Source organism: Phacochoerus africanus, chromosome 14 (genome assembly GCF_016906955.1).
Source record: "Phacochoerus africanus isolate WHEZ1 chromosome 14, ROS_Pafr_v1, whole genome shotgun sequence".
NCBI classification, from domain to species: Eukaryota; Metazoa; Chordata; class Mammalia; order Artiodactyla; family Suidae; genus Phacochoerus; species Phacochoerus africanus.
The window spans coordinates 48,400,315-48,426,035 of NC_062557.1; the positions used below are offsets into that span (position 1 = coordinate 48,400,315).

Consider the following 25,721-nt stretch of genomic DNA (forward strand, 5'->3'; position numbering starts at 1 on the left):
AGCCAGACTGGAGCTGCACTTCCTGCCTTTAGTTGGGGGCGGGGGGGGGGGGGGAACACATTAGGCGGTGGGGCAGTATTTCCAGTTTGTCACTCCCCAACCTAAACAGAGGGTACTGAGTACCCCATCACTGTCGGCTCTGATAGGATTGGGGGCATTCCTGGAAAAGGCCAGGCTGGAGCCTCACCTGTGTTCCCACCGTGTGGCCCCTCACAACTAATCTCTAGCAAACTCTAGCCTCTGTCAATTGCTGCCGCTTCCAAGAAGCTGGGCCCTTCTTCCTGCCTCTGGGTGCAGCCAGCTCATTAGGAAGCTGGGCAAAAATAGCACCAATAAACAGGACTAGGAAAACCCCCAGGACAGCTTTCAGGTTCCCAGCTCCCTCCTGAAGGCAGTTTCTAACACCTCCATAAGCCTAACCAGGCAGCTCATCTCTGGCTGCACCTGGAGTCTAAACACCTAGGTCAGCGTCCTAGGGTAGAACTGAGCTGGAGACAGCCCTAGACCAGCATCTGCCATCAAACCCCTCCTGTAATCCTCTCTAAGGGACTAGGGGTGCTAACCTCGGGAAGTTCAAACTTTCATCTGCCCACTTTCCCCACCAGAGGCTCTGGAGGAGGCGTCTTCTAAAGTGTTTCGTGCTCACCTGTAAGGACCTGTCAGCAGGGTAGGGGAGAAGCGGCTTCCAAGGAAAAGGTCCAGCCTCTAGCCCCTAGCTCGAGCCTCGGAGGAGGCTCGGCGGGAAGGGTAGCCGTGCGGGGCTGGGGGAGGCCGCAGCGGGCAGCTGAAAGGCCTAAGGATGCTAAGGGTCAGGTCACGCTGCTTCCTTTCCGTATGCCAGCCAGGCCTTCCCCCTCCCGCCAAACGACAAACGATTGTCAGCTTTCCAGGGGCAGGGCGTGACCCCCGCGCCTTCCCCTCCCAGTGGCAGGGTGGGGACCAGATAAGGATCGGTACTATGAGACCTCTCCAGGAAAAAAAGGTGCATTCGTTGGGCCCTGCGGAGGACCTCCCTGGTGGAGGGGAAAGCTCGAAGCTTCGGCGACGTAAGGGGATACAAAAGGCGGGGGCGGCTGGAAGGGGCTGGGGAGCAGGGGCCGTCTTTGTCCGCTCCCTGGGGGTAGGGACCGGCTCCCTCGGCCCTAGGGACCCGCCTGTATGGCCCGAACTGCGTCCCTAGCCCGGGGCCGGGACCGCCTTCCCCCGGTTCCCGCTTCACCGGCCCCACGCCTACTCCGGGTCCGCGGGCGCCCTCGGCGGGCTAGGCGCGGCCAGCGGGCCAGCTTGGTCCGGGGGCTCCTGGGGAGGCGGCTGGCGAGGGCTGCGGCCGCTGGGCCGCGGGGGCCTCCGGGCGTAGAGGAAGAGCGCGGGGTCTGGCATGGCGTCGATGTCGTCCAGGGCGCCGGCCGCACGCTCCCAGGAGGCCCAGTCCCGGCCCGGGCCCTTGGCAGCGGCCTCGGTGGCAGGCGGGCGTCGGGCTCGCTGTGCGCGCCGGCGGACCCGGGGTTCCGCGGCGGCGGCGGCAGCGCCGGGGCCCGGGCGCGGAGTCTGCAGTTTCTGGCGCGCCGCGTGCAGCTGGCAGGAGAGGTAGGCGGCCGCCTCGGTGTGCTTCTGCAGCTCAGTGCCCAGCACGGTGGCGCGGTGACTGCGGCGACGCAGCTCCTCCAGGAAGCGGCGCTCCTCGGCGCGCAGGCTGCAGCGCAGCGCGGACACCAGGGCCTCGCGCTGCGCCACCTCGCGCCGCAGTTCCGCGTTGGCTGCCGCCCGCGCCGCCAGCTGCGACTCCAGGGCACGACATTTGCTCTCCAGCTCCTGGGATGCCAACTCTGGGAAGGCAAGAGGGATCGAGAGTGAGGGTCCCTGCCTGACCGTTCCTGAACGGCTCACCGGCCCTCCGACGAAGCCTCCCACTTCCTCGACTACAAGTTCTGCCAAGCTTGCCCTCACTCCGCATGTGCCCGCTTCGCTGGCCCATTTGGGGCCCTTGTCCCCACCCTACCTTCTGCTTGGTCACTCCTCTAATTCTTCCGTGCACATCCTCCCGGACCATTTATTCACTCCACAGCTATTTGTTGAGTCGGGACCCGGGGTTGTGTTAGACATTGCAGATATGGTGGATAATAAAGCATTCCTCAGGAAGCTCATAGCAAGCATAGAAGCTTGGTATGTGAACTAAAGTGCCGCCTGCCTGCCCTATCAGTAAAGAAAGGATGTAGCATCACATTACGGCCTCCCCAAGGGTGAGCCTTGAGGGAACTCAGGATGCAAACAGAAAACCTGCTATCTGAACATCAGACTGAGGCCTCCCCACCCCAACCAAAGGCCCAGAGGCGCACCCTGAGGAAACTCAGGATGAGAAAACACAGGATACTGGCTCCAGATAGCTGAGATGCATATCAGAATAATAATTTCAGTAAGCCTAGACTTTGCATCTTCCCATACAAAGCGCTAAATTCACTAACTTGAGATGTCTGGCTTTATTTTTAATCTGCTGATGTTCTAACTACTTGGTCTTTCGTTGCAAAAAAGTCTTTTTTTTTTTTTTTTTTTTGTCTTTTTAGGGCCGCACCAGTGGCATATGGAGGTTCACAGGCTAGGGGTCAAATCAGAGCTGTAGCTGCTGGATGTTAGTCGGGTTCGCTTCCGCTGAGCCTCGAGGGCAACTCCCTCATTTCAAAAATGTCTATATATCCTGGTTTCCCCCTCTGCCTCTTTGGGACAGTTTCTCAGATGCAATGTCCCAAGCTTGAAGTCCTCAGAATGTGCATGGAATAAAACATAACTCTCAACTTTTAGGTTATTTTTTTTCAGTCAACAGGTAAATAATCGCAAAAGAATTTGAGGTTAGGAGTTCCTGTTGTGGCTCAGCGGGTTAAGAATTCAACTAGTATCCATGAGGATGCGGGTTCAATCCCTGGCTTTGCTCAGTAGGTTAACGATCCGGCGTTGCCACAAGCTGTGGTGTAGGCTGCAGCTGCAGCTCAGATCCAGTGTTGCTGTGGCTGTGTTGTAGGCCAGCAGCTGCAGCTCAGATTCCACCCCTAGCCTGGGAAGTTACATGTGCCACAGGTGCAGCCCTAAAAAAAAAAAAAAGGAATGTGAGGTTGCACCTGGGATGCTTGCTAATACTTGACCTAATCAGGGAAGGCTTCTCAGCAGAAGAGTGACTCGGGCTAGGATCCGACTGATGAATAGGAGTTGAGTGGTGAACAGGGAAGGAAAGGTGCTTTGGACAGAGGGTAGGACTTGCGCAAAAGCCCTGTGTCAGGAGAGACTTACAAGAACAGGGAACTGAAAAGGGAGTTCCTGTCGTGGCTCAGTGGTTAACGGACCCGACTAGTATCCATGAGGACACAGGTTTGATCCCTGGCCTCACTCAGTGGGTTAAGGGTCTGGCGGCGTTGCCATGAGCTCTGGTGTAGGCTGCAGATGTGGCTCAGATCTGGTGTGGCTGTGGCTGTGGCGTACGCTGCAGCTATAGCTCCAATTCGATCCCTAGCCTGGGAACCTCCATATGCTGTGGGTGCAGCCCTAAAAAGACAAAAAGACAAACAACAACAACCACAAATAACAGGGAATTGAAAGAATGAAAGAACTGGCAGTATGGGCAGGAAAGGGGAGTCAGTGTGCTGCAAAATTTACCTTCTTCATAAAGAGAGCACTTATTATATTGTGCAATTTGTTTGGCCTTTCTGGAGGCATGTGAAACTTTCTGGGCCAGGGACTGAACCCGTACCACAGCCGTGATCATGCCAGATCCTTAACCAGTAGGTCACCAGGGATCTCCTGCATTTTTTTAAACTTTTTTTTTTTTAGCTCTTATTTATTTTTGCTCTTTAGGGTTGCATCTGTAGCACATGGATGGTCCCCGACCCACCAAGGCCGGGGATTGAACCACATCCTCATGGACACTAGTTGGATTTGTTTCCGCTGCAGCACAATGGGAACACCTTTACCTGTTTTTTTTTTCTTTGTTTGTTTTGTTTTTTGTTTTTGCTTTTTAGGGCCACACACACAGCATATGGAAGTTCCCAGGCTTGGGGTTGAATTGGAGCTGCAGATGCCAGCCTACACCATACCACAGCCACAGCAAGGCCAGATCAGAGCCACGTCTGTGACCTAAACCACAGCTCACGGCTACACCAGATCCTTAACCCACTGAGAGAGGCAGGGATCAAACCTGCATCCTCATGGCTACTACTTGGATTCATTTCCACTGAGCCAGGACGAGAACTCCCCCTTTTCCTTGTTTATTGTTTGCCTTGGCCCACTGCCTTGGGTTTTTTTTTGTTTTTGTTTTGTCTTTTTAGGGCCGCACCCACGGCATATGGAGGTTCCCAAGCTAGGGGTCCAGTCGGAGCTGTAGCTGCCAGCCTACACTACAGCCACAGCAACGCTGGATCGTTAACCCACTGAGCGAGGCCAGGGATCAAACCCGCAACCTCGTGTTTACTAGTCGGATTCGTTTCCGCTGCGCCACGACAGGAATGCCTGCCTTGGGTTTTAATCTTACATGCACATTGAAACCATGGCAGAGAGCTTTAAAATAGAGTTTCCTGGGCTACCAAAGACCAAGGGAATGAGATTCTCTGGGATGGGACCTGGGAATTGGTGCTTCTCAAATCTTCCCTGGTGATTCTAATGTACCCCCAGAGTTGGGGACCCCTATCTCCTGGATCCATGTCAGCAGGGACCGTATCCCAGGACTGGCACATATGAATGGGTGTGGGGACATGCTACCAGGTGACAAAGGGTGGATAAAAGGTGACGCTGCAGGAAAAATGAAAATCAGGGGTTTTCATAGAAAAAAGAGGACAAAGAAAGAGAGCTCTTAAGCCCACTGAGAGAGAGGATAAAAACAAGGACACTGAGGGAGTTTCCGTTGTTGCTCTATGGTAATGAACCTGACTAGTATCCATGAGGATATGGGTTCAATCCCTGGCCTTGCTCAGTGGGTTAAGGATCTGGCCTTGTTGTGGCTGTGGTGTAGGCTGGCAGCTGCAGCTTTGATTTGACCCCTAGCCTGGGAACTTCTGTATGCCTCTGGTGTGGCCCTAAAAAAAAAGAAGACCAAAAAAAAAAAGACCAAAAAAAAAAAGGTTGGGGGGGGGCACTAGGGCAGTGCCTTGAGCCCAGATGACCCCAAAAGCCCTTTCAGAGGAAGGACAGTAGCGGCCTAAAAGCTGCTATTGTCACAGAACTGTTTGCCAAGGCACGCAGCAAGCTTGATGTGGGATCTCAGTTCCCAGACCAGGGACTGAACCCAGGCCGCAGCAGTGAAAGCATCAAGTCTTCACTACCAGACCACCAGGGAACTCCCAGAACTGTTCTTGTCTGGTGTCTGAGATGCGTGCAACCTCTTCCTCCAAGCACCGAGGCACCAAGACGTTGCCCATGACTGCCACTTAAAGTGGGCAAAATTAGTTTAGGCCCATTAAGATTTAGATCTTTTTATATGAATATGCAAAGCAATTTGTAGGGCTCCTAACATTTTACCTTAACCTTAAACTTTCAGCCTTCCCTCTGCCTAACTTTTGGTCAGGTAGCTGTTGACTTCTAAGCAGCATATTACTATGGCAGGGAGACCATTCTTTTCTTTTTCTTTTCGGTTTGGTTGTGTCTGTAGCATGTGGAAGTTCTCAGGCCAGGAATCGAACCCACACCATAGTAGGTGCGACTTGTGCCACAGCTGCGGCAATGCTGATCCTTAACCTGCTGCTCCACAAGGGAACTTTCTTTTTTTTCTCTTAATGTCTTTTAGGACCACACCCATGGCATATGGAGGTTCCCAGGCTAGGGGTCGAATTGGAGCTGTAGCTGTTGGGCTACACCACAGCCACAGCATGCGGGATCCAGCCGCATCTTTGACCTACATCACAGCTCATGGCAACGCCAGATCCTAAACCCACTGAGTGAGGCCAGATGTCGAACCTGCATCCTCATGGACACTAGTCAGATTCATTTCCACTGAGCCATGATGCGGAACTCCAGGAACTTTCATTTTAAATCAAGCATTTACCTAGTCCCTCTCCATGGCAGGTAATGTGTCTTGCACTGGGAGACAATGGGTAACACCCAGTCCTAGTTCTTTCTTTAGGCACATATGGTATATGGGCATGTGGTATGGAAGCTCCCAGGCTAAGAGCGGAATCGGAGCTGCAGCTGCCGGCCTTTGCCACAGCTACAACCGCAACAACACTAGATCCAAGTTGCATTGGCAACCTACACCACAGTTTGTGGCAAAGTGTATTGTTAACCCACTGAGCTGGCCAGGGATTGAACCCCCATCCTCATTGATACTAGTTGGGTTCTTAACCCGCTGAGCCACAATGGGAACTCCCCCAGTCCTAGTTCTCAAAGATCATATAATTTGGAGATTAAGATCTCAACAATGCAACCCACCCATTTAAAAAATATTAATTCAGGAGTTCCCATCGTGGCGCAGTGGTTAACGAATCCAACTAGGAGCCATGAAGTTGCGGGTTTGATCCCTGGCCTTGCTCAGTGGGTTAACGATCCAGCGTTGCCGTGAGCTGTGGTGTAGGTTGCAGACGTGGCTCGGATCCCACATTGCTATGGCTGTGGTGTGGGCTGGCAGCTACAGCTCCGATTAGACCCCTAGCCTGGGAATCTCCATATGCTGCGGGAGCGGCCCTATAAAAGGCAAAAAGACATAAAAAAAAAATTAATTCGGGCAAAGAACACCCAAATAACCAAATTTACTATCTCACCTATTTTTGAGTATACAGTAATGTTAACACACACACATTGTTGTGCAACAGATCTCTAGAACTTCTTCATCTTGCAAAACTGAAACCCTATACCCAATGAAAACCACCTCCCAACCCCATTCCCCATTTAATGAGGGAAGTAATAATCCATAAGAAATACTTTAATGGAATTGCTACAATAGCAAGAAATCATGCCTGTAGAATGATGAATTTGCTGATGTGCACGTGCCTCTTTTCTCTTCCTCTAGACTAAGTTCCTTGAAATCAAAGACCCTATATTGTCATTGTGTTGCACCTTGACACTCAGAGGGTGTGGACACTGACCGTGAGAATCACTTGTGCAAGGATGGGAAGGACTGGGGAGTGGGTCACAGAAAGGAATGAGGTCAGCCACCTGGACTTCCTGGACACCATCTCCTTCCTGCTTTCATTTTCCCATGTTGGACCAAGACAGGGATACAGGGTACTATGTATGGTGGTGCAGGTTGTTCACTGCACAAGATCACCCTGCTGAGTGGGAAAGTGAGGCTGACATCCTGCATTTGCTCAACAAGCTGAGGAGTGGCTGTCCCCAAGTCTAGAATGGGGATGGAGAAGGCTGGGTCCTATTAAATGGTGGGGAAAGGTGATCTGTTGGGCAATTCCCCCCCAGATGTCCTCTTACCTTGCTGGTGAGATTGGGCCTCTCTTATCTCCAGGTCATGGGTCAGTTCTGGGGGAGAGATAAGAAAAGGCAGTTGTGTGTATGTTAAAGAGAGAGGGAGGGAGAGAGAATGTGTATGAAACCAGGGAATCTTAGCCTGGTAAATGTAGCAACAAGGATCCTTGGAAACCACCTAAAGCACCCCCCCTGCCCCCCATATCTATTTTACTGCAGCCCAGAGAGGGAGAGAGACAAGAGAAGTGTCAGAGACTCAGCCTGAGCCTGACCTGCCTGATTCTAAGCCCAGAGATCTTCCCAATGTAAGGTCTGTGATCTGGATTTGGGGGTTAGTTTAATCCTTGTGGGACTGAGAAGCCTGGCTTGCTTTGCAGAGGTGATATACAAATATTTAACATGCCAACCAATCAGAGCCCGTCTGGAGGACCTCTGCCACCCAGGGTGCAGACCATTTGGTGTTTAGGTGGTGGGTCTGGGAAGGACGGAGTGTCTTGTGCTGCTTGGGAGCACCAAAGGGGGATTCAGGGCAGTGGCTATTTATCCACAGGATGCTTGCATTTCATGTTTTCACAGCCAGTGCTGCTGTGCCTGTGCTCTTTTACAGACATTAGCCCTGCCCTATCTAAGACCTGGTTGGGCCACATTCCACGGGCAGGGAGAGGGGCTTCAAGGAGGACAGCGCCACCTGGTGAAGCAAAGCCTGCATGGCTCTTGGCTTGGTGCTGAGCTGGTCGGGTGGGGCAGCCAAGGCCCACTAAGCACCCTTGTACAGGAACAGTTTCTCCTCTGTCTTCTGGATCCCCTACCTTAGAGCCCAGAAAGCCCCACCCCTCAGCCTGCTGGGTAAGATCATTTTTCTACCCCAGTCCCCAAATTCCCTCCGGGGTGGGGAGAGGGTCAGGAGGGAGCCCAAGAGCCACAGCTGCCCATGACGGAGGGCGCCTGCTCAGGAGAACCTGTTTGTACCTGCAGTTTGGTGCCCAAAGGGAGAAGGTGCGAACCTGGGAGTGGGTCCACTGATCTTTGGGCTCATTGCTCAGCAGGACCAACTTTGTGGGCCCTCTGCCTGCCCCTGCCAGGCTCTCCTGGAGTTGAGGGGCTTTGCTGGAGGTGCCTTCCCTGGAGAGGCCAACTGTTGCCAAGAGACAGAATCTGGAGCGCCTGGGCCTTTTGCTGTGACCGGAGCCTGAACCCCCTCCCTGGGGCCTCTGATGCCTCTACTCCCCAGGGCTTCCTGGGCCAACTTGGCCCCTCCTCCAAGGCCCTGCTATGCACCCCAATAGGCCCTGGACTAGGTTGGGGGACGTAGCCCAAGGGACTTTGGCTCTGTCGCTACCGCCTGTGGGTTTGTTTCTCCTCAGCCCTTAACCACAGGAATTGGTGGAGGAGAGGGGACAGAATCCCAGCTGGGCTCTCCCCCCCATCCATCAAATCCTCCTGCCCCTCTTCCAGCCAGAGTGCCCACAGTTTAGAGGACTATGCTGTGAGGTCAGATCTACTATGTGACCTCGAACCAATGATGACACCTCTCAGAGCCTCAGTCTTCTCACCTCCAAAATGGGAACAAACTTGCACCTGCCTCACAAAGGGCTGTTGCTAAGATTAAGTGAGAGAGAGAAATAAAGGGCTCAGTCTAGGGCTGAGTCAGCTTATTTTTTTAGGGCCTCGCCAGCAGCATACTAAGTTCCCAGGCTAGGGGTTGAATCAGGGCTGCAGATGCCGGCCTACACCACAGCCACAGCAAGACAGGATCCTAACCCACTGAGCGAGGTCAGGGATCGAACCCGAGTCCTCATGGATGCTAGTTGGGTTCGTTACCACTGAGCCACGATGGGAACTCCTAGGCTGAGTCAGCTTGTGTTACCATCCAAGCTACCTCCCCAGCCAGAACATACTCACCTACCTCTCAAGCCTCTTCTTTTTGAGTTGTCACCCCTTTTTTGGCAGGTTCTCTCCAAAGCCCTGCTCTTTGGTTCCTACACTTGCCTCCCCCCTCTCTTATCCCCTCCCCAGCCTCTGGATCCTTCCTTAATCTCTCTCTCTCTCTTTTTTTTTTGGTGGCCATTTCTGAGGCATGTGATGTTCTGAGGCCAGGGATCAAACCCACACAGCAGTGACAATGCCAGATCCTTAATCTTCTAGGCCACCAGGAAACTCCCTTAATCTTTTTTTCTTTAAATCTTCTTTGTCCTGCTGCTTTTTCTCCTCACTTCCCCCACCCCTTGGAGGGAGGGCCTTATTCAGACATTTCAGCCCCAAATGTAGCTGCTCCAGGCCAGCCCAGAGTTATTTTTAATCTCCTTAATCAATAACCAAGAGCTGACAGTCCACACCTGTCTGAGAAGGGGGCTGGGGCTGAGGGCCCTCTGTCACTGCCTGTCACACTTTCTTTGGCTCCTGGCCTGAGTCCTGAGTGGAAGAGGCCAGGTTTGCAGAGTGAGGGCAAAGCAAAAAGACATTAGAGGAAGAGCTATAGGATCTTAGAGTTCATTCTTAATTCCCTTTTAATGTTAGAGCAATGACAAAGTGGCATCAGGCAGAGGTGAGTTGGTGGGGGCCATCCCTGACCCCTGGGCAGACCTCTGCTGCCAGCCAGGCATTGAGAGAGATGGAAGGGAGCCTGGCCTTGGAGGGTGGCAGCTGAACCTGTGTGCGGAGCTGGAGGCAGTTATGGGACTGTGAGCCAAGACTGCTAGCTTCTCGTGACACAGCGTGAGAAGCCATGGCGGTCATACGAACCCTCTGGGCCTTGGTTTCCCTCTGGGTAATGGGAGCCTTCCAGGAGCAGGGGGTAGAAATCTGAGCCTGCTGAGGAGCGAATGGGCAGCTCAAGTGGGAGTGTGGAGCGCTGGGTTCCAATCCCAGCGCTGACGCGAACGCTGTGACTCTCCCTCTCTGAGCCTCAGTTTACCTACTTGTACAAAGAAGAAGTGGGACTGTTCCGGTTGAGACACTGAGTGAATCCCCGGCTCTGAAGCTGGCACTTGGGGCCTTGGACTGGGTCAGCTGAGGCCTGAGGTCTGAGTGAAGGTCACCACATCCCTGGTGCCTCCCTCTGTCCTGCTTACAAACTCGGTTGGTTGCCAGGCCCCTTCCTTCAATCTGCCTCCCACTGGTCCTCCCCTTTCCGCCCCGCGGCATCTCTTCCTTGGACCTGTCACTGGTCTCCTGCCTCCATCTCCCGCCAATCCATCTGCCACACAGTTACCGGATTGAGTTTCTTTTTTTTTCATTTCTTTTTTTTTTTTTTTTTTGGTCTTTTTAGGGCCGTACCCAAGGCAAATGGAAGTTCCCAGGCTAGGGGTCAAATCTGAGCTGCAACTGCCAGACTACACCAGAGCCACAGCAATGCAGGATCCAAGCCAAATCTGTGGCCTACACCACAGCTCACGGCAACACTGGATCCTTAACCCACCGAGCAAGGCCAGGGGTCAAACCTGTGTGCTCATGGATCCTAGTCAGATTCGTTTCTACTGAGCCACAACGGGAACTCCTGGTTCAAGTTTCTTAATGTGGCATAATGCTGCTCAAAAACCTTCGGTGGCTCCCTACTACCCAGGAGGACAAACCAAACTTCTTAGCTGTCCTGATACTGGTCAAAGTCTTCCACAATCTGATTGCAGCCATATTTCCCACTAGTTTTAAGCACAGTGTTATCCAGTCAAAGAGAACTTTTCATGAGCTTCTGGGTCCCTCCCTCGTCTGGGGAGAATGGAATGCCTGGTCTTCTCCATCAGCCAAGCTTCCAGGTCATGATGCTGCCCATGAACTCCTGTTGGGCCTCTTTATTTTTTGTGTATCTTTTTTTTGGCTTTTAAGGGCTGCACCTGCAACATATGGAAGTTCCCAGGCTAGGGGTCGAATTGGAGCCCCAGCTGCCCACGCCATAGTTACAGCAATGTGGGCCTCTGAGCACTGAGCAAGGCCAGGGGTGGAACCCGCATCCTCATGGATGCTAATCAGATTCGTTTCCACTGAGACACAATGGGACCTCCTTTTCTGTGTATCTTTAAAATCACCTGTTGGCGTGTGTGTGTCTCCCCAGCTAGACGGAGGGCTTCGGAGGGCTTCTAAGGGCTGGAAGGTGCTTGATGAACATTTTGTATCTCACTTCCCCAAGACTCAGTTTCCTCACCAAGAAAAAGGGGTGACAAACACCTGCTTGGCAGGATTGGTGGTGGCTTAAGAGAGTTCACACTGGATACCCCATCAGGGACAGTGCTTATGATGATGATAGCTGCCCCTTCCCCCCCATCTTCCCTCTGGGCCTCACCTGAACAGCGTTTCTGCAGCCTCAGGATTTCCAGGTGCAGGTCTCGCAGCAGGGCCATCTGCTCTTTTTTCAGGAAGCTGATGTGGCGTTGCACGCTCTGGATCTGATGCTCCAGGGACACAGTATCCATGGCAACCCCGGCCTGGGCCCAACCTGGGGAGGATGACAAGGTGACCCCACATCTCAGGTCCCTTCAGTGGTCTCCTTCAATCTGGGGTCCAGTTTGTTGAACCAGGTAGACACTACTGCCACGGCAGTCATTTCCCCCATATTTACGCACCACAGCTTCCCGAACAAGATGGTGTGCTGGCAGGAAATATAATCATTTCCATTTAATAGATGAAGAACCTGAGGCCTACAGGGAAATAGCTTCATGCCCTTGCCCCCATGTAAGTTTAGCCTCTTCTCTTTCTCAGAGAGGAAAACAAAGGGAGCAACAAAGTCAGTGAAGAGAGACAGGGGAGTTCCCTTGTGGCTCAGTGCATTAAGGACCTGGCATTGTCTTGGCTGCAGCCCAGGTTGTTGCTGTGGTTCAGTCTCTGACCCAGGAATTCCTACATGCCATGGGTGTGGCAAAGAAAACAAAACAAAAACAAAACCTTAAGAGAAACAGAGATGTGGGTTCTAGCTTGCTGCTTAACCAGCTGTGTGACTTTGGGCAAGCCCTCTCCCTCTCTGAGTGCTTGGTTTGCTGCTCGGTAAAACGAGGGAGCTGTGGAAAGGCTGAATGCTGAGGTCTCTCCTGCGCAAGGGTGACCGTCAAGTGGGAAGGCAGCATGAGGGTTAGAGCACAACCCTCCCCCAATTCAACTTCATGTCTCAGACTTAACCTCAGCCCAGGGTTATGGGCGATTTCAGGTCAGGGAGGAGGAAGATTTGATGAAAGTCTTGCAAATACTGACTCTGTAAGCTGAAGGCAGGGGGTGGAGACCCCTTTTCCAAGAGGAACAGGGGAGGGTGATATGGAGACCCAAGCAGTGGCTCCACGGCAGAAGCTTATGACACGGATGGGAGGGAGAGGCTTGCATCCCTGAATCCTAATGACGCCCTGGCTTTTTTCAGTGCTCTCTCCTCTGATCCTGCCCCCTTCCCACCGAGTCTCTTCTGTGATGATCGACATCCCGGAAGAGCACAGGCAAAAGGCAAACACAGGGAGTTCCCGTCGTGGCTCAGTGGTTAACGAATCCGACTAGGAACCATGAGGTTGCGGGTTCGATCCCTGGCCTTGCTCAGTGGGTTAAGGATCTGGGCATTGCCACAAGCTGTAGTGTATGTCGCAGACACGGCTCGGATCCCGAGTTGCTGTAGTTCTGGTATAGGCTGGCGGCTACAGCTCTGATTCGACCCTTAGCCTGGGAACCTCCATATGCTGCAGGAGCGGCCTAAGAAAATGGCAGAAAGACAAAAAAAAAAAAAAAAAAAAAAGGCAAACACAGGAGGAGGAGGGCAGTGGAGGCCAAGACCTCTGGAGTCTAGGACTCAAGAGCTCATGCCTTCTCTGCCAGGGACTTCCACAGCTCGTGAGGACCTTCCTCCACCTGCCCTAGGAACTCCCTGGCCAGCGGAGCGGGAAGCCAGCAAACAGACTGGTCTGTTCAGCAATGGTCCCCTTCCGAGGGGCTTTCAGGTAAGACTGTGCAAATCCAGATTTTCATTAGTAGGGTCACATTCAGCAGGTGCACCTAAGAACCTCACATTCATAGGTTCCTCTCTCAGGGCCCCCATTCCCTTGTACTTCCATGGCTTCCCAAGTCCAACCGAATGGGCTTGCCTTTCAGCAGGGGGTGGCCCTTTGGCCTGTGGGAATCACTGGGTACATTTGTACTGACCATCTGCTATGTTTAGGGAACTCTATGTACATTATCTTACTTTTGTCAACCACTCTTCAGTAGGTATTACCACCTCCACTGCACAAAGAAACAGACTCAGAGCCAAAGTGACTTGTGACAGTTCCCACGGTAAGTGGCAGCAGATCCAATTTTCCAACCAAGTCTTTTGAATCCAATGAAGTTTCCCAATATTTACACTGAAAACAGTCCTGTTTTTTGTTTTTGTATTTTGGGGTTTTTTTTGGGCTGTGCCCATGGCACGTGGAAGTTCCCAAGCCAGGGATGGAACCCACATCACAGTACTGACCTGAGCTGCTGCAGTGACAATCATGACAATGCTGGATCTTTAACCTGCTATGCCACAGGGGAACTCAAAACACTCCTAGGTTTGAATCCTAGGTCTTTCGGTTTCCTGCTGTGTGACTTTTTTTTTTTTTTTTTGCTTTTTAGGGGCGCACTCGCAGCATATGGAGGTTCCCAGGCTAGAGGTCTAATCAGAGTTAGAGCTGCCAGCCTATACCACAGCCACAGCAACATGAGATCTGAGCCACATCTTTGACCTGCACCACAGCTCATGGCAACGCCAGATCCTTAATCCACTGAGTGAGGCCAGGGATCAAACTCACATCCTCATGGACACTAGTTGGGTTCGTTAATCGCGGAGCCACAAAGGGAACTCCCCTCCTGCTGTGTGACTTTGAGCAAGAACGTTAACCTCCCTGAACCTTGCTTCCCTCTGTAAAGTGAGGCTACTAATAGGAATAGTCCTAGAGAGCTGTGAGGATTAAATGAGATCAGAAATTGTAGAGCATTTAGCACAGGACCTGGTTTAGTCAATGCTTCATTTCTTCCCCTCTTTGTTTAATGTGTGACTAGATGAATCCCTGCCCTGATTTGCTCATTTGCTCACCATTCATTCAATGATCTATTATTACCAACCACTGTACTCGGTACAGGGACGCAGTGATGAGCAAAACAACATTCCCGCTTTCCGCTCCCGTGGAGCTCACGGGGGAGAGGAGAGAACCAAACAAAGACACCGATGCATCAGTCAAACAAATAATACAAATAAGTTTACAACAACGACCGGTAAGTGCCATGAAAGAAACCTGCAGGGTGATGTGAAAGAATAGAAAGTGGGGCTTGGGGTTCCCGTGGTGGCTCAGCAGCAGCAAATCCAACTAGGAACCATGAGGTTGTGGGTTCGATCCCTGGCCTCGCTCAGTGGGTTAATGATCTGGCATTGGCGTGAGCGGTGGTGTAGGCAGGCAGCTGTAGCTCCGATTAGACCCCTAGCCTGGGAACATCCATATGCCGCTAGTGAGGCTCTAAAAAGAAAGAAAAAAAAACATGGGACTTATTTCAGACTTGGGGTCAGGGAAGGTCTCCTTGTGGAAATGAGTTTAGGCTGAGACCTTGGATCGGACAAAATTCCAAGATGATCCCCCAGATTCCCAGCCCCTGATCTACACACCCTCCTATCTTATCTCCTCCCCTTGGGTGTGGGTGGGACTGGGAATGGGATAGATTCCACTCTTGTGATTAGGTTATATGACAAAGGTGAAAGATTTTACAGATGTAATTAAGATCTCTAATCAGCTGACTTTGAGTTCATCAAAAGGGCGATTATGCTGGGTAGGCCCATCCAAAGGGCCCTTGCTGTAGGAAGAGATCTGAAGCCTGAGAGAAACTTGGATGCTGGCCTAGAAGGGGTAAACTGCCAGGCTGCGAGGGGAAGCCACAGGCAAGCCACTAACAGAGACCTCTCATAGGGGAGCACGGTCCCTGATTGACAGCCAGCAAGGAAATGAGGAGTCCAGTCCTACAACGGCAAGGAAGCACATTCTCCCAACACCCTAAGGGATCTTGGAAGTGGATCTTTCCCTCATTGAGCCTTCAACGGAGGATGCAGCCCTGCCATGACTTTATCCCGTGAGGCCCTGAGTGGAGGATGCAAGTAAAATGGGCCAGACTTCCAATACTTGGAAACTATGAGATGATAACTTTATGCAGCCACAGAAAACTAATACAGGAGTTCCCGTCGTGGCGCAGTGGTTAATGAATCCGACTAGGAACCTTGAGGTTGCGGGTTCGGTCCCTGCGCTTGCTCAGTGGGTTAACGATCCGGCGTTGTCATGAGCTGTGGTGTAGGTTGCAGACGTGGCTCGGATCCCGCGTTGCTGTGGCTCTGGCATAGGCCGGTGGCTACAGTTCTGATTCGACCCCTAGCCTGGGAATCTCCATATGCCACGGGAGCAGCCCAAGAAATAGCAAAAAGACAAAAAAAAAAAAGAAAGAAAACTAATACAGTCTTGAAGGAGGGGCAGGAGTTAGTAAGAAAAATAAAGGGAAGAGCATCCCAAATAGGGGATAGCATCTAGGAAGGCCCAGAGGTAGAATAATCATGATAGCTTACATTTACTGAGTGCCTACGATGTGCCAAGCTTTATGCGAAGTCTTTCACGTGGACTGTTTGAGGAATGGAGACATGGCCATGGTTGATGAAGGCTGAGGTGAAAGGTACTGGGGGAGAGTTGTAGGAAGTTAGGTTAGTAAGTAAAAGACGTGTAAACTACATTCAGAATTTTGGATTCATACTAAATGAATCAGGAAGTTTTTAAAAGATTTTAAGCAGAAAATGGACATGATATGATTTGCATTTTTTTTTTTTTTTGTCTCTTTAGGGCTGCACCCGAGACATATGGAGTTTCCCAGGCTAGGGGTCAAATCGGAGCTACACCACAGCCACAGCCACAGCCACGTCAGATCCAAGTCGTCTGCGACCTATGCCGCAGCTCATGGCAACACTGGATCCTTAACCCACTGATCGAGGCCAGAGATCGAACCTGTGTCCTCATGGATGCTAGTCAGATTTGTTTTTGCTGAGCCACGATGGGAACTCCATGATCTGCATTTTCAAAATATCACTGGCCGTTGTAGGGAAAGCAGATGAGAGGGGGCAGAGTGGATGTCAGCTGGGAAAATGTAGCAGGTGAGGGATGCCAGAGCCTGGACCAGATGATGGAGGTGGAGATGGAGACAAGTTCCAGGTGTATTTTGGGGGTAGAACTGGCGGGATGAGATCATTTTGGGGAAAGGGAAGGCCTCCCAGTTTTCCACCTTGGGAAACTCAAGTATACAAGCACATTTGCTAGCTCTTTCCCCATGGTTCCATCTTTCACATGCTTCTATAATCACTCCCTGCATGGTCTCATCCAGTCCCACTGCTGTAGCTGCTGTGTATAGGCTGACCCCCTAAACCAATCCTAACACCTCCATGTGGATGTCTGCTAGGCCCCTCAAACTTACAAGTCTCCATACTGAACTCTTACAATCCCCCCTACAAAGCTGATCTTGCCCAGTGTCTGCCATCTTGATAAAGGGCACTCAGCTGCTCAGGCCAAAAACTTAGTCACCATGATTCCTTTCTTCATGCTCCATAGCCAACCTGTCTGCAAATCCTACTGTTTCTACCTTCAAAACAATCCTAAGAGTGCCCATTGTGGCTCGGCGGTAATGAACCTGACTAGCATCCATGAGAACTTGGTTTTGATCCCTGGCCTTGCTCAGTGGGTTAAGGATCCAGCGTTGCCATGAGCTGTGGTGTAGGTGGCAGATGTGGCTTGGGGCTTGGATCCAGCATGGCTGTGGCTGTGGCGTAGGCCCACAGCTACAGCTCCAATTCAACCCCTAGCCTGGGACCTTCCATGTGTCATGGGCACCACCCTAAAAAAAGACAAAAAATTACCCCCCAAAACCTAAATCCAGTCAGTTCTATCTCCCTTGCTGTCACCTTAGTCTCAGCCACTGTCATTCCTCTCCTGTACCCCTAAAGTGCCTTTTCTTTAGCTGCTCACTTCCGTGCTTTGTTTTGTGTTTTGTCCAGGACCAGGGATTGAACCTGAGCCACAAAAGTGACAATGCTGGATCCTCAACCCAGTGTACTACCTGGGAACTCCCTCACTTCCACTCCTGCCCCTCACTTTTCACGCAGCCCCAGAGTTCCTTTAGGGACTCTGATCACATCTCCCCACGCCCCATTCAAAACCTTCTTATCACACTTAAAACTAAATCCAAGGTTCTTACCAGACCCTACCCGATAGCCCCTGCTGCCTAACCTCATCTCCCACTGTTGTGTTGCTGGCTCCACCCCAGCCCCTCCGGCCTCCTTGCTTTCTTTTTTTTTTTTGGCGCCGCATCCACAGCACATGGAGATCGAACCCGTGTCCTCATGGATACTAGTCGGGTTCGTTAACCGCTGAGCCACCAGGGGAACTTCCTCCTTGCTTTTTCTTGAACTTGCCAAGCACACTCCAGCCTCTGGGGCTTCGTTGTGCTGTTCCCAGGCCAGGAATGTCCTTCTCCAGGATACCCTGAGGGCCCATTCCCTCCCCGTATATTCGGGACTCTAGTCCAGGGCCCTTGTCTGATTACCTGATTTAAAACAGAACCCTTTGGGAGTTCCTATCATGGCTCAGTGTGTCAAGAACCTGATTAGTATCTATGAGGATGCGACGTGGGTTTGAGCCCTGGCTCCTCTCAGTGGTGAGCTGTGGTGTAGGTCGCAGACTTGGCTCCAATCCCATGTTGCTGTGGCTGTGGCCTGAAGCTGCAGCTCTGGTTCGACCCCTAGCGTGGGAACTTTCATATGCTGTGGGTGCAGCCCTAAAAAAAAAAAAAAAAAAAAAAATAGAACCCTCTGTCACTCTCTACTCTCTGAATCTGCATTTTTTCTTCCCATGAACTTACTACCACAAGAGTATATTACATCTTTGTTAGCTATTTCCCCTGCCAGAATGTGGGCAATACAAGATGATGGACTCTGTTTTGTTTCCTCCTGCTCCTCAGTACCTAGCACAGAATCTGGCAAATAGGAGCTACTCAGTAACCAGGTGCAGAAGGCAGGAGTGTGTGAATTTGCAGAGCTGGAGCAGACTGATGGAGAAGCAGATTTACAGAGAAGTTCCAGCCTGAGACGTTAGATTTGACATGCTCAGGAGACCTCAAACAAGGACAAAGAGGCGTTGCCCTCGTGGCACAGCAGAAATGAATCTGACCAGTATCCACGAGGATGTGGGTTCGATCCCTGGCCTCGCTCAATAGGTTGGGGAATCCATCGTTGCCATGAGCTGTGGTGTGGATCACAGACATGGCTCAGATCCCTTGCTGCTATTGCTGTGGCTGTGGTGTAGGCTGGCAGCTATAGCTCCAATTTGACCTCTAGCCTGGGAGCTTCCATAGGCTGCAGGTACAAAAAAACCAAAAACCAAAAACCAAACCAAAAACAAATGAAAACAAAAACAAAACCAACAAGGAGACAGAGATGTCAAGCAGGCAATCAGTACACTGGTGCTGGTGCCTAACTTAGCAGAAACAGACGAGCTCTTCTGTGCTACTGTATACCTGTGTTGGCATGTGGGTGCCTATGCATCTGTCCATATATCTGAGCCTGTGTGCATGCCTCAAGGAGTGCACTTATGTGTGCATGTGTGTCTGTGGTGGGGGGAGGGGTGTTTCTTGCTTCTATACATTTGCTGTGCAGGCACCTGGAAGATGAAGGCATATGGGCCTATGCTAAGGATAAAGAGAGAAAAAGGTCTGTGCCCATCTGCTAAAATGCAAACGTTGGAGTTCCCGTTGTGGCTCAGCGGTTAACAAATCTGACTAGGAGCCATGAGGTTGCGGGTTCGACCCCTGGCGTTGCTGTGAGCTGTGGTGTAGGTGGCAGACGCAGCTCGGATTCCGCGTTGCTGTGGCTCTGGCGTAGGCCGGTGGCTACAGCTCCGATTCGACCCCTAGCCTGGGAACTCCATATACCGCAGAAGCGGCCCAAGAAATGGCAAAAAAATAGAAAATAAAAAAATAAATAAAATGCAAACGTTTCTGAAGAGTAAAGGTCCCTTCCACATAGCCCTGCAGAGCGGACCTTGGCCACAGTGAGAGGCTGAACCACCCAGCTGTTTCTGTGCTTTCCCAGAAGGGCCTGAATACTTCCTTTCCACTAGGCAGGCTGTTCTTCTCAGGGCAGAAATTTGGGTCACAAACGATCTTGGCAAATATTCTTTCTTAGACGTTATTGTTTAGTTTGTTTGGGGTGGGGGGATGGAGTGAAGAAGGGGGAACCAGAGACCGCACAGATCTCTCTGTGTGGCTGGGGAATCACAGGCACTTCAGAAGGCCCAAGCCAGAAAAATGTCAGGATTTTGCAGAGCAATGCAGTGCTGGAAGCTCCAGGCTTCTGAAGATGCTCAGGCCTGAGGACCTGGTCTGGGCCAATGGCAGCCGATGAAGGGTTAGAGTTCTCAGTATGATCTTCTCCCCACACCCAGCCTGAGATGCCCAAACTCACGGATTAAAGTGCTTGGTGAGAAGGGTCCCTCACTTCTGTCCACTGTCCTGACCACCTCGGGGCCTGCATTGTTTCTGCTGCATACCTTCTCTTGGTGCTCCTAGTTCTTCTTTGAATTTTCTAGCTTGATTAAAAAAAAAAAAAAAAAGTTCATTGTAGGGAGTTCCCTGTGGTGTAGTGGGTTAAAGATCTGGTGCTGTCACTGCTGGGGCTTGGGTCCTGCTATGGCATGGATTTGATCCCTGGCCCGGGAATTTCCACATGCCACAGGAGTAGCCAAAAAGAAAAAAAAAAAAAAATCAAGGGAGTTTCCGTTGTGACTCAGTGGTAACAAACCCAACCAATATCTATGAAGATTTGCGTCCCATCGCTGGCCTTGCTCAGTGGGTTAAGGATCTAGTGTTGCCCTGAGCTGTGGTGTAGGTCACAGATATGACTTAGATATGGCATTGCTGTGGCTGTGGTGTAGGCCGGCAGCTCCAGCTCCAATTCAACCCCTAGCCTGGGAACCTCCATATGCCACACATGCAGCCCTAAAAAGAAAAACAAAAATCAAGAATAAAAAAAGAAGTGATAATACAGGCTTTGCAATCTATAGACTTAATTCCAAGTACTCCTGACATGTTTCTCATTTGAAATTTACCAATATTTTTCCTTCTTGGGGAAGTTATTGGGAGAAACCCTCTGTGCTCAGGTCCCCAACCATTGACAAAGTGTCAGGCCCAGGAACCATCTGACCCTGGCATAATTCTTTTTTTTAGGTCACACCCACAGCATATGGAGGTTCCCAGGCTAGGGGTCTAATCAGAGCTACAGCTGCTGGCCTACACCAGAGCCACAGCAACATCAGATCAGAGCAGTGTCTATGACCTACACGCCAGCTCAAGGCAACACCAGATCCTTAACCCACTGAGTGAGGCCAGGGATGGAACCCGAGTTCTCTTGGATACCAGTCGGGTTTGTTACCGCTGAGCTACAGTGGGAGCTCCTCCTCACCTGTTCTTAGAGCTTGTTGGGCTGAAAGAACAACAGAAAATACAAACTTAGAGCACTCAGGGCTCAGAAGGGCCTTCAGAATCATCTCAATCAGTGTTTTTCAAACTTTGCTTCATAAAGCCCCAGAGTCCTGCAGAGGAGTTTTAGATGTTTCTAAAAGAGTCGAGGGCAAGAGACAGGACTGGAAACTTTGCTGTGTTTATTCCTCTTTCATATGATGGGCTTATACATGCAGAGGCATTGGAGAAAGGACTTCCACTAACCTCAAGTTTGAAAACCACATATACAGTCCAATCTTTCCTTGGGTGGCTAACCCTCCCCTCCCTCTTTAAGTCTGCTCAATGGCCCTTGGTCTCTGCTTCCCCATCTTTCCCTCGGGCAGACACTGGGGCTGGGAGATGAACCAGAACTGAAGCCCCTGGCTTTCTGCTTACATGGAGTTTGCATTGCCTGCCACCCCCCAGCCCCTGACTGCTTCTCTTGTTCCAGTTTCTATTTCATTCTTGGTGCTTCTTTTCTTTTGGGGACTGAAAATATTTATTGAGTTAACAAATACCCTTGCACTGTTCTCAACACTCAAATACCCACAGCTCATTAAATTCTTTAAGTATGCCTTCTTCTTTCAAGGATAACGTTAAACTTCTGTTCACCATTCTTGTAGCCAGGGCAGGTATATATTAGATAGGAGAGGCATGGTAACGAATGCATAAATAAATGAATTAGTATGTTCTTTATTTTCCCTGGTCATTATTCCTCTTCATTACCTGACTCTGGGGTAGGAGGGAGAGCAGGAACTCAAGAAGTCTCTCTCAGATATAGATGCACGGGTAATAATATTTATAATAACCATCAGTGCCCAGGTAATAATACTTATGGCTGGCACTATTTTTTTTTCTTTTTTGGCTTTTTAGGACCGCACTCGCAGCATATAGTGATTCCCAGGCTAGGGGTCGAATTGGAGCTACAGCTGCTAGCCTACGCCACAGCCATGGCAATGCGGGATCTGAGCCACGTCTGCAACCTACACCATAGCTCATGGCAATGCTGGATCCTTAATCCACTGATCGAGGCCAGGCACCGAACCCACAACCTCATGGTTCCTATTCGGATTGTTTCTGCTACACCAGAACGGGAACTCCTGGCTGGCACTATTCTTAGCATTTTATTTATATTAACTCATTTATCTTTACAACAACCTGACACTGAAGGTTCTGTTAGTATATCTGCTCCATAAATAAGGAAGCTGAGGCTCAGAGAGGTTAAGTAGAATATATACAACTACAGTGGCTGGCAACTAGGAGCACCCCACTAGATGCTCACTCTGGCGTTTTTTTTTTTTTTTTTTTTTTTTCCTGCACCTACGACATGTGGAAGTTCCCAGGCTAGGGATCGAACCCGTGCCACAGCAGAGACTGGAGCTGCTGCAGTGACAACACCAGATCCTTAATCTGCTGTGCCACAAGGGAACTCCTCTCTCTGGCATTTAAAGCCCTTCACAATCTAAAGACAGCCCACATTTGTAATCTGAACTTCTCTTTCAGAATCTACCTCTTGCTGCAAGCCATGGAATCTCCTTACTACCCCCACCCTCTCTCTGCTTCCGGAAACCTTCAAGGCCCTGCTCAAAGGCTACCTTTCCCATGTAGCCTTCCTTGGCCCACCACCCTGGGATGACTCCTGCCTTGGTGTTCCCTGGGCATTCTGCCTTATATCACACCTTGGGGTCTCTGTGTGTGTGTGTGTGTGTGTGTGTACACTGTGCATGCAAACCTGGCTTCTACTCTAAGCCATAAGCTTCCTGCGGGCAGGGCCTCACCAGGCCAAGTCAGGGCACATATTAAAAAATAATTTAACCCCCCCCCCCCCACTTCTCCAAGTCCTTGGCTCTCCTGGGACTTGCATTGGGAACAAAAAGTCAGTCCTTGATAAATGTCTGTGACTCTCTGCGAAGTGGGGTCACTTGGTCAGCTGTGGAGCCACAGTTCTCTTGGGGTTTTGTGGTCCCCTCCACTCTAGGGCTCTTCCGCCCCCGATATCTCTAGACTATGGCTCCCCTCTCTCTCCTGAAGATCCCAGGAGCGCCAGCCTCAGCAGAGCTGAAGATGCAGGGACACGAGGAGTGGGATGTACCGGGGAAACTGGAGCCCCCCCCACCCCCCCTTCAGTCTGAATGTTCTGCCCTGATTATGCCTCGAATATGACTCCCAGAGAAGGCAGGGGGGGATGTGGAGACTAAGGAGGACGTGGAAGAGAGGTACCAGGGAGGACAGGGAAAGGCAATCAGAAAGAAAGCTGTGTGGTGGGAGGTGGCAGGAGGTGGTGGTGGCTCCATCTCGGGTCGCTCTGGACTCTTCGCCAGTACCAGGAAGGGCCCGAGTCTGGGTGGCGGAGGACAACTTCTGCCAGCAGCCCGCGGGTCCTGTCCGCCTCCCGCGCTGCGGTGCGCAGCCCCGCACCAGTCCTCCCGGGGGAGCTGGAGCCGGGGTCGCGCGGTTCCCCACCCGGGGCCACCCGGGTGCCCACCCCCCACGCCCACCGGCCTCCTCACCTTCGGGACCTGAGGGGGCGACTGGCGAACGGGGCCCTGGGGCCGGGCCGGGCCGGGCAGCGGGAGGCTCTCTTCTTCCCCGCGCTAGCTGCGACCGGGGTTCCGCAGCGCCCGCCCAGGCTGTGGCGCCATCAGCTACTGCGAGGCTGCGGGGCGTCGGGCCGGGGCTCCGGGGGGCTCCCGGGCGCCGAGGGGGGGTCCGGGGCGGGCTCCAGGCGTAAACACCCAGCAACGTGACCGGAACTGGCGAACGAGCCGTAGGGGGGAGGGGGTGCGGGAGCGATAAGGGGGGAGGGGAGGGCCCTGGGACTGGCGGGGAGGGGCCGTAGGCGGGGCGGGGGGGAGGGGAGGTTGGCTGCGCGCAGCCGGGGGAGGGGGAATCCCGGGAGCCCCGGGAACCCCGAGAGCCAGGCCTAAGGACCCCGGCAGGCTGCCGAGCTCATGGAGCGGGCTTTGGCTGGAAGCTGGAAGGGGAACCCGCGGGCCAGTTTGCGAGCAAGGGCGCGGCGGGCGGATCAGCACCGCGGACAGCGCCCAGGCCGGCAGGCCGCGATCCGCTCCGCCCATCTGCCCACCCTCTGGCGCAGAAACCAGAGACAGTGCCCCCCACTGGTCCAGGGAAGGGTTGGGGTTGGAGGGCGAGCTGACTAGGGGTCAGAAAATCCACCCCAAGCTGCCTCAGATCTCTCACTAGCTGTGTGACCTTGGGTGAGTCACATCACCTCTCTGGGCCCCTTAATAAGACACCCTCTTATGTGATGGTCCCAAGAGCCAAGAGAGATCCTTTCTAAAACCTAAAGTCCAGAACATTGGGGTTGATCTGCTTTCACTACATATGGACGGCTTCTGGAGCCAGGCTTCTTGGCTTCTAATTCTGGGTGTACCAGTACCTTCCTCCTCCCCAGGCCCGTCTCTTCATCTGTACAATGGGATGATGATGGCATAAGCACGTAAAGTGCTTAAAAGGGTGCTGAGTGATCATTAGCATTTGTGCTCCTGAGGGCAAGGGTCTGAGGCAGAAGGTAGATGGGCCCCTGGGCTGAGAACAGCTGGGACTTGTTAGGCCAGGTAAACTGGGCCTTGTTTCACTTCAAGGAAAAAGTTAATTGCAGGAGCTGAGCTCTGCTGGAGTAGAAGGAGATGATGACCACTTGAGTCACTCCTGGGGTCAAGAAGACCTTCCCAATTACACATGCGCAGTAAGACTCCTAGGGGTCAGAAAGGGAGGGGGCGCCAGGCCATAAAAAGCCCTGATACAGTCCTGGCACCCTTTGCTCTGGAATCCATCTTTGCCAAAAGATGCTCACGCATATTGGGGGGGGGGGTGGTCCTGTGTCCAGTCAGGTGTGATTAAAACAAGATAATTGGCCAAAGGTAAACAAAGTCCCAAAGTCCCTGTCCTATGTAAGCGATTTAAATCACCTTTCTGGTGTGCTCCTCCCTCAGGGGGACACGGGCACCTGCACTCCTCTTTAGGGTGTTATTACTTCTTTGCTTCTGACTTAAATTACTTCTCTGTGTGCTCTCCCACGTGTTGTACTGAGACTCTAACAATAAACTGTATACCTGTTTTCACCGTCTTTGCCTCCTTGACACATTCTTGCTTTCCACAGGGGGCAAGAATCAGGGCTCCTAGCCTCTAGTTGTTCTAGTGGCAGGATTCCTGGTTTTCAACTAGGCTGCCCAGGTTCAATTCCTGAGCAGAAAATGAAGATCTCGCTCCAAGCTATCACTCACTGCTGTCTAAAATCAGGTACAGGTGGCATTAAGTGAATGCAGGTGGCTCAGAGCGATGGAAACCTCTGGGTAAGTGGTTTCCATTGCTGCTTTCAGAGACTGGAGGAAGGGGCTGAGTGGTTTGAGACTAAAGGGCTGGTCTGGCTTTTTCTGCACTGTTGCCAACCAAACACTCCCTTCCCTACACTCCTGGGCCAAATATCCAGAGAAATCTACCTTCGTCTCCAGAACTGGGAGACCTTTGCATGAAGGCCTCGGAGAAGGTTTCAACGACTCATTGGCTTAAAGGTCATCCTGCCTTTTCCCTATGGATTCCTTTGCTCTCCGTCCTTCCCAGTCAACTTTTAAGCCTTAACTGGACTTGGGTGTCAATGGATAAAAGCTTTAGCTGCTCTTGGCAGATTCTCAAAAATTTGAAGAAATGAGTCTTTCAAGTGGCTTTGAAACTGACAGCGCTAATGGCCTGAAGCTAGCCAGAACACAGATTGGGACTTAAACCCACATGCTGGGACTCAAACCCAGCCAAAAGCCAGATTAGGGCTTAAACCCAAAGTTTGAAATTCGAGTTGCTCACCTTATGTCTGGACTCACAAAGGT

At 51.7% G+C, this 25,721-nt stretch overlaps 1 protein-coding gene across 1 annotated transcript; it reads right to left on the reverse strand.

Moving 5' to 3' along the window:
• Positions 1-386: 386 nt before the first annotated feature.
• Positions 387-11,812, reverse strand: CCDC92B (coiled-coil domain containing 92B). The gene is made up of 3 exons (XM_047758918.1): positions 11,666-11,812; positions 7,396-7,443; positions 387-1,826 (listed from the first exon to the last, which is right to left on the reverse strand). The coding sequence occupies exons 1-3, from the start codon at positions 11,793-11,795 to the stop codon at positions 1,231-1,233; spliced, it is 774 nt and encodes a 257-aa protein (XP_047614874.1). The 5' UTR covers positions 11,796-11,812; the 3' UTR covers positions 387-1,230.
• Between the last annotated feature and the right edge of the window lie 13,909 nt (positions 11,813-25,721).

Bases quoted from the DNA above. Each gene is read 5' to 3' on its own strand.
- CCDC92B (XM_047758918.1), bottom strand. From the start codon at position 11,795: ATGGATACTGTGTCCCTGGAGCATCAGATCCAGAGCGTGCAACGCCAC. The intron at 7,444-11,665 runs GTGAGGCCCAGA...TCTCTCCCCCAG, and splicing joins GCTGCAGAAACGCTGTTCAG to AACTGACCCATGACCTGGAG. The intron at 1,827-7,395 runs GTAAGAGGACAT...TTGCCTTCCCAG, and splicing joins GGCCCAATCTCACCAGCAAG to AGTTGGCATCCCAGGAGCTG.